The following is an 8,942-nucleotide window of genomic DNA, read 5'->3' as shown; positions in this document are numbered from 1 at the left end:
CTTGTCTATCATAAAATGACGGTTATTCTACTAGATCGCTTAATTCGCGACAATATAAAGACAGGTTTAAAATGCACAAAAGGCATACAACATTTCAATGTACAGTTATTTTGTATTCAAGAGAACACATTCTTATGATATTAATATATCTTCTTACTAGTTCGATGCAGTGATTTTTTTTGTGGAGTACAGTTTGAGAGATCTTCGATAATTTATGAAGGAAACATGAATTTCCCTTTGGGGGGCCTCTGGCGGTTGAATCCTCTGCGCATACGAATTGCGCACCGCAACCCATTACGAAGAAGAAGGAAATGGCGGCCGGTAGAGTGGAATCCTAAGCGAACACGTAATACCTCAAATAACTGCTTTAAGAAGAGGATTCAAAACAATGTAACTATTATTTAAAAGAGTAATATGTACTTTAAAAATTGTTGATGTATATGTTCAATTTGCATGCCTTTTTTTCTTTTAAATTGTTTGAAATATGTGAACGGGCACCTTGCGACCGGGTAGACTGATTTATCTCGTGGTCATTTTCAGCGAGGGTCATTGACGGTGAAGTTGCCTTTGTTAGCATTCATTTGTTCGTCATCAATCTTGTGTTTTCTCTACTTCATCGTATACTGTAATCTTTTGTCTCGATTAGTCGATGCTTTTGTGAAGATAATGTTAAAATATTCCGATTTATTTAGTGAATAGGAATATTTGCGAACAAAGGACGCAATGCTCTAGCTGCCCGGGAAGGGACCGGGCACTAGATACTGCAAATTTATGTACATCAAATGCATATTTGTTTTCTTCTGAGGTGTGCTCAGTATAATATAAAGGTTGTATAAGGCCTACATTTGCACTTTATATTTCCACATTTACCGCCGAAAATGTTAGATATTTTAAACAGCAATTTGATCGAAATACACAAAAGGTCAAGCGCGCACCTTCAAGTACCTGTATGACCAGCGACGTTGTGTGCGTAATTGCATTCATTTTAGCAGATTAGTAATATAAGATTTCTAAACATATAAAATAATAAGCAGAGATTCATTTAGCGATATATTAGCATTTTAACAGATAGATAATGAATTTTACTATATTAAGCATTTGCAGAGCAATGGCAAATGTGATTGCAAAAATATCTACCCATTCAAAAATATCTTTGTATGTAAATTGATAAATCATTGGCTCTTGCGTTGAATTGTTTTCATCCAGAAATTCAATGTGAATATCTTCAAGATTCAGTGCAAAGCCTGTGAATGATTAGAAATCGGACGTAGACATTATTTAAATATACTGCATTGACTTTTTGACCAGTTTTATGTGCTCTCTCCTGTCCTCTTTTCATGTGGACATGATTATCGTAGCTTCTATTTGACAGATCCAAAATGTGAAATTTCAGCACCAGAAATTAAAATGTTTGTATCATTTATTTTCCAGAAAGAAGCCCTTGTCATCATTATCACTATCACATTGAAGAATCCACACAATCACCATGAATTACCAAAAGTTCTATACAAATGGGATCCACTCCAGTTCTCTACTTTGCCAGCTGGCCACCATGTGGAAGTCCCAAACACTATGTGACGCCATTATCAAGACGGGAAACATTAACACAAAGGTAAGTTAACGAGCACCAGTCCAAAATAAGAAATATAAAATGAGTTTGGTTAAGATTTATTTGAAACTTTGTATATGTTTACGGGTGAATCATGAAAAAATTGATCATCATTTCTGCAGGTGGGGCGGGGCTATGGGGTATTCTTCTATATGATGCCCACATTATTAATGGGAAGGGACATATTGAGTTGCCCATGTCAGTGCTGTCACCTGGTTTTGCATTAAAAGGTCAACCTTTGTATTCTAAAGTTTGTTGAACGAGATATTTTCTAAATGTTGCAGTTATATACATGAAATACCAAAATACCCAAATAGACCCAAAGTTGATGTTCTGTCTGCTGTCTGCTCAAATTTATTTCAAACAATGTTCTTTTCCAGGCACACAGGCTAGTTTTGGTAGCTGCCTGTCCAATGTTGCAATCCATGGACAATGCATCCATTGGATCTCACTTAGAAGTTCGTCTTGCATCAGAAATCAAGCAGGATTCTGTCAACATGTTTCTGCAATACTTATATGAGGGCTTCATGATGCTAACCGAGGACAATCACAAAGACATTGAAAAAATCGCCAGACTGTTGCAGGTCGACAGTGTCATCAAATGTTGTGCAGACTTTTGTAAGAGTTTACATGAGAAAACCGGGCTTTCTATATATTCTGCTGGACAGTTTAAGTACACGTCACACGATATGTTGGAGTTCAAACATGTAAGGGTATCGGGTATGCAAAAGACGGTTCAGGACAGTATGATGAAACGTCACTCAGATTTCCAACGACCAAACAGCCCAGGATCAAAAAGACCCAGAATGCACAGACCAGGAAGTCCCTCCGATGGTCAGCGTGGTGATAATATGTATGGACATTCTAGTCATTCCGATTCTGATAGAGTTCCCCGACTTGGTTTAGGATCGTTTCCAGGTGCTGCTGGACGCAATCTCCAGCCAGGTGTAATCGAGGTTATTGAGGACAGTTTAGAATTGGTGCAGACAGAACCTGTTGAGAGAGACCCTGTCACAGGAAGACCTTTAGATTCACGACCTCCGGTGCAAAAAACTGTCGCAATATCGGTAGCAAGTCAGGTTACTGGGGGTGACCCGGACCTGCAAATCGTGAATGTTTCTGGTGTGAGAGACTCGTCATCATCATCAACATCTCGTACTCATCTGTCAACAGCTACACATACCACATCTACACCCATAGCTCGCGATTCACGGGGGTCCTCAGCACATTCCTCATTCTCGTCACAACAGTCGTCCCAATCCATGAGAAGTGACATTCCTATGACAAGTTCATCACGTGTTTCAACCGAGAGAGCAATGCCCCAAATGCCGCGTCCAGATATTCAGAGATCCATGCAAAATCAATTTGCCAGTGACTTGCTACAGCAACAACAGAAGCAATCCACTTCACAATATCCTTCTATTCCACAAGCTCTAATAGACATGGATTTCACTGCAAATAAACAGAAATCTTCTGATGTGTTCCCAACTAGTTTACAAAAAGCTACAGATGTTTTCCCAACTAGCATGCCAAAACCCTCCGATATTGTGTTCCCAGGGATGCCAATGGGCAGTCAACAAAACAGCACACCAATGGCACAGTCGAAACCATTTGCCGCTGGTAGTGCCGGTCAGGCCAACCAGTCAGTCCCTGTTCACATCAACACCTCGTCATCTTCCAGTAGTCCCATCACAAGTCTACCTCCCGTTTCTCCCGTCATTCCAGAAGCGTCTTTATTTGGTCTATCAGCCTCCTCTCCCAGCAGCAAATCGTCACAACCAACGACCTCAAGGTCTGAAAGCATGGAGAGGCCCAGTTCCAGTGAACGGCTGAAAGAGGAAAGGTCAGTACCTTATAATATAAAAGCCTAAGTACTTCTTGCATTTATTGCATTTATCTTATTTATTTGGAAAGATTTCAAAACTGGTCAAGGGCATGAATAGATGATCAAATAAATATTTGATGCACATAGTCCATTAGAAATATTAGATACATTTTCTTGCGGAAGTTAATTAAAAAAACCACCTAAACGACAAGGAAAAGAACAAGGAAAAATTGTTTAACATAGCGACATTTCATTGCAAAGATAACATTTATCATTTTGTTTTTCACAGGCCTCCTACAGCAGCAGATTTAATTGGCCCAGACATCAGCATAGTAAAAATAGAGTCAACAGACAAAGATGAGACGGGGGTATTAGATATGTACGTTGACACTGGGGATGATGGCGAGGTGCATCCTCATGGCATGGAGGGGGAAGGTGATCAAACTTACGAGGGCAGCGACTATGATGTAGAAGAACCTCCTGGGGAAATGGAGGGCTCAAATGAAGGCAGCAATTTAAGTGGAGATCAAAATGCATGGTACCTCAATACAATGAAAGGTAGGTTTCACCACAATTTTCAGTCATGTAATTGCTGAAATGGATGTAAAACATTTTTGGAGGCTTCTTGGTGTTTCCTACCTGAATAAAGACACCTGAATAAAGAACTGGTTTCAATAATGAAGAATCTATATTTGAAATTCTTTGAAGAACTTTTTGCAGATTTTTTTTCGTTTTAAATTTTTGGAAAATTTTAAATTTCATATTTTCTATATGTTACAATATAAGAAAGACAAGTTATTCAATGTAAAAATTAAGAAGACCCAGCACAGACTTGATTGGAAATGAGACAAACTTTTGTTCAAATTATGAAGTTTATTGTACTTCACAATCAGAATGAACATTTTGGCAGCTAATATCTTAAAATTATTTCATGAGTAATTTTTCATCTGCTGTTTCACAGAAACATGACCTTATACATTTATGGATTTAAGAAATCATCCCAAATATCGCCTTTTGGTAATTTAGCACTAATATCTTGAAATTACAATTGAAATTCTGAAGGAAAAGGGACCTTGTATTGGCACAAATTTTAAAAATATGTTCAAATAAAAAAATATGAAACCGTAGGAATTCTAATCTAGGACATCATTGTACTCCAGAAGTCTTTTAAAAATCTGTTTCGTATTAAAACCAGAATGAACTTTGAAGTTTGAAGTCTTGACACACGATTCACAATTGGATACCAATGGTTAGATAGTTTCCAATGTTCCAAGATATATAACAAAAAAAATACAAAGTGAAAGTTATTGATTTGTTCTTTAGAAAGTTATCAATTGGTTCTGTTAGAAAATGTGTATTTGTCAAATTTACAATGAAATAAAAATCAGCAGCATTCATTATGATGCAAGCTTCAAAACTGAATTTGACCCGAAATGATCTTTGCAAAATTTGATTCTTGCTTTCAAATCTCTTTGTGTCTGATCACAAATTGTCGTCATTATTATCACAGGGATAGTTTATTTTTTATATTGAAATAACAAGTTCATACTGGTTTGAATACATTTTGAAAAAATGATAAATGCTTTTCACAAGTGTCCATGGTGCTGTTCAAATATTTTAATTACCAAATTGAACAATTCAGTTTAAAAGAATGCAAGATTTTGAGACTAGTCGATTTTTGAGGGAAATGTGAACAGAAAATGTGGAAGTGCAAGGGACACTTGTGAATGAATATTGAAGTCATATTGATTCTATTTAGAGCTTTGTTACCTTTTTCAAATAAAATGCAGAGAATTTTTTTGTTTTGTTTGAAGCACTTAAAGAAGTTGATATTCAAAAAAATATTTGGATTTTAGTAGGGTTGATTAAAGGTAACAAAGTACTCTTCCATCCAATAGGGAAATTGAAATGTTATTTGCCATTGTTTTCTATTTAATTTATAACAAAACTGAAGGGCTAGAACCTTTCATATGAAAAATATGAAAGATACTAGTGCTGTAAGTTTTTGGAAAAAATTAAATTGAATGATTAAAATGTTGAAAAAAGTACTTTCATTTGACAGGTTTATTGATCAGTAGCGTAAATTTCAAAATGAAATTGTACATCTTGGAATTTATTCTCCTTAAGCAGATGATCTTGCATGAAAGTACTATGATTGTATTATGAAAGTATTTATATATTGTACACTGAAAACCAGCATCTTGCAATATACTTTGAAGTTAGAATTTCAATGAATTGATGTCAAAATATTAAAGGAAAAAGGGAGAGTTGGAATCCTGTTTGATATGTTGGTTTTCAGTAAGGATGGAAGAGATTATTGGATATTTTTGTTTCAACCTTTGTGCTGTAATAAGATGAGATATTGAACATCTGCAGTGACCATTTTGTACTGGGTGAAAATTAACGAGCTGTAAAATCTTAAAATATCCTGCTGTAACAATATTTTTTAAACAAGTTAAAAATTCAAATCAAAGGTTGAAATCATGTTCTCGCATTTTACACTCTAAACATAGCAAACAAAGCATATGAATGAAGAAGATTAGGAGATTTTGGCCTCTGATAGTCATTTAATCTTGAAATTAAGGTACATAATTAACTCATTCACTCCTGAAGACACATTTAAACTCTTCCAATTCAAAGGTTGGAATAGTCCATTATGAAACTTGAGGGGTGAATGAGTTAACATTCACATGCTTTGTTTGATGAATTACACACATGGATGCAGTGGACCAAGCCAACAATGTACCTCCCTTGCCAACAATACCCATACAATTAGTTGATTTTAAATAAACAATTTGATACAGAAATTAATTTCTTGCGTGAAATACTGTATAATTAGCTGTCATTTTGCCAGAAATAAATTCACATTATCCGACAAAATGTCTTGAAAATGTAACCACATAACCCAGAATAACTTATACTGGTTCCTCATTGTTTTAAATTAAGTCAAGAAAAGGTTTGAAATACATATAATATTTTTGATCAATTTGGCAAGGGAGTTGACGGCTCATGCAGGTAAGTTAAATCACAAGAAAACATGCATGTTTGTATGTGAACGCTGTGTGGTATTGAAGACAATAATGTAACTTAATTTCAGAAATTTTGAAGCTATCTAAACGATTTAAAATCTTCACCATCACATGAGAGTTTACATACACTTAAAATTTAGATCAGACGAATCAAATTCCTCAAAAAGAAAAAATAGTAACGAAATAACAATTCTATGCAGTATTTCAATAATATTGTCAATTCGAAACTCGATAATATTGTGTGGCAAGGGAAGGCGTTGGTGAAGCTTGATTCTCTGATCTTTCCATTTGTGTATATATATTTATGTATGCTTTTAACATTATTGGGAAGAAATAACTGACAACCCACATCAAGTCAGTTTTGGTGAAACACGTTTATATACCCTGGATACCTCATAAATCCATTGGAATTGGACTGAGGCCTAAAACAATTAGTTGTTTGGGGGGCTGGCGATAATAATGCTACGATCATATATGTATTTGTACATATGTGTGTACCCATATACAGTGTCGTTGTCGGGAGATAAAACTTGTGAGGCTGTGATGTTTAGTATCCACAGATGTTTTCATTGCTGTTGGTTTTGTTGATTTGTGGCTCAAGAAATACAGATTTCTTTCATGTCGGGATAATTTCAATTGAAACTGGATGATTTTTGGAATACTGACCTCCAACTAGGTGCTTTTATTGGAGAATACATATGGTTCATGATGCATGAACTTCTGGAGCAACATTTTACATTGATAAAAGAACATTTTCGACCAAGAAATATTTGAGCAACATGATAAAAGCAATTTCTTTGAATCAATGTAGTTGTGTATAATTAAAAGGAGGAAGATACTGAATTAATCTTTTTGAATCGCCAAATAGCATGTTGTTGGTGTTCCGGTTTTAGTACTCGTTTATACCTCTTTAAATCCTCAATTGAGGACATGAAATATTCATTAAATCTAGAACTGCATGTTGATTTCTTGATGTACGGACCTATATATAGTGATGACATTTTTGGGTGATTGATTGTTTCTGATTGTTTCTGGAAGGGGAAGTTTCCACATGCAGTGATACAGTCTTGTGTCCTGTTTCAGGTCATCAACCTGGGGCGGGGGCAAGCAATGATCAGTACTCGCTAGCTCAGTCCTACCTTGAAAACTCTCACAACGACACTGGTAGCTCTCCTCGAATGCTGACCCTCTACAGCCGCGCGGGGCAACCCTTAAATTATTTATCACGCTTGTCACCAGATCTTACAAGTTTGGATTACAATGTTATCTCGGAAATTAACCGGTCGTCTTCATCACGGCCAAATTTTGCTTGGAGACTTGCTAGATATTTCTACAACAATGACGAAATGAGAGGTAGAAATTGCTTTGGTAGGAAAGGAAAACGGGCCATCTGTTCTAAAAAGTTGGAAGTGATTCACAATCTAGTTTTTGAATACTTCCCTTTGGGTCCAGAAGACTCTGAAAAGAGGATGTGGTCGGATTGCACTGTAGCCATTGATAAAGGTATACGAAACACCATACATGGTCACTACATGAAATCGGGGTCCTCCTCCAATCAGACACAATCGACTAACTACCCAACTTACCTGACCTATCTACAGGATTCCGTTTCTCTGCCAGCTGCTGATGCTCAGGATCCTTATGCAGACTCGCAATCTTTTACAAAAACTGAAACGGATTACACCTGATCGACGTTTGTTCTGACCATATACGTCATGGTTTACTGAACTTTGGCCAGTCTGTGATCAAACTTTCTAAGGTAGACTGAACTTAAACCTGTCTGTGATTACAACCAGTCTCTAATCAGACTTCTTTGAGTGATGATTGACTGAAAACTTAAACAAGAGTTAACTGGCTATTTTAAGAACTTATGTTGATGCTGTGTTAAATATTAGCATGAACTGGAAGGTATGGAGCATGCTGTGGTATTTTAAGAAATAACATAATATAAAAAAAATGCTTTGTTCATTTTGATGCATAAATTAATTTTGTTTGAGGTTAACTTATACGGCTCTTCAGTTGTGATGTGATAGTTGTCTTGTTATTTTGGTATTTATGGTCAAGTGAACCTTTAAAAGAAAATGCTGTTTTGGTGTGATGGCTAAGGACTTGTTGACGTATATTGGGTGGTACTATTATGGTGACTTTTGATGGCATATCTGGCTATACAGTTGAAATGTTATTGGGCATATTTATAGTTGAACAAAACACAAGATTTTAAGATGGACATCAAAAGGCTAGAAGACAGAATTTGAACACTGATATCAAAGTTGTATACTATGACACTTTTTAAATTCCTCAGTTCAGTATATTAATTGCTTGTAACCAATTTTTGTCCAAATCATTTTATGCCATCACTTCAAATGAATACTTCTGCTGAACTGAAGTGATGATTTAAAAGCCGGAGGGGGTGTTTTATAGCAAGACAAACAAAAGCTCAAATCATTGAGATTTCCACTATAGAAAGTATTATTTATCT

General features: G+C 35.9%; 1 protein-coding gene across 21 annotated transcripts in view; it reads left to right on the top strand.

Moving 5' to 3' along the window:
• The first annotated feature begins 273 nt into the window (after positions 1 to 273).
• Positions 274 to 8,942, top strand: part of LOC110459950 (protein sister of odd and bowel-like) — a 102,190-nt gene continuing 93,521 nt past the window's right edge. For 16 of the 21 annotated variants that reach the window (XM_021512495.1, XM_021512494.1, XM_021512496.1 and 13 more), the window contains exons 1-4: positions 275 to 390; positions 1,432 to 1,612; positions 1,990 to 3,452; positions 3,724 to 3,992. In XM_021512495.1, the coding sequence (XP_021368170.1) occupies positions 1,487 to 1,612; positions 1,990 to 3,452; positions 3,724 to 3,992 (1,858 nt within the window). In that variant the 5' untranslated portion in view covers positions 275 to 390; positions 1,432 to 1,486. Of the gene's footprint in view, positions 391 to 1,431; positions 1,613 to 1,989; positions 3,453 to 3,723; positions 3,993 to 7,546; positions 8,926 to 8,942 lie in introns of those variants that run through there. The other 5 variants (XM_021512483.1, XM_021512484.1, XM_021512481.1 and 2 more) reach the window with 2 other exon arrangements.

This window comes from Mizuhopecten yessoensis, unplaced genomic scaffold, assembly GCF_002113885.1.
Source record: "Mizuhopecten yessoensis strain PY_sf001 unplaced genomic scaffold, ASM211388v2 scaffold10275, whole genome shotgun sequence".
Taxonomy (NCBI): Eukaryota; Metazoa; Mollusca; class Bivalvia; order Pectinida; family Pectinidae; genus Mizuhopecten; species Mizuhopecten yessoensis.
Note: the sequence above shows the minus strand (reverse complement) of the source record. Positions and strands in the feature narration are given on the sequence as shown.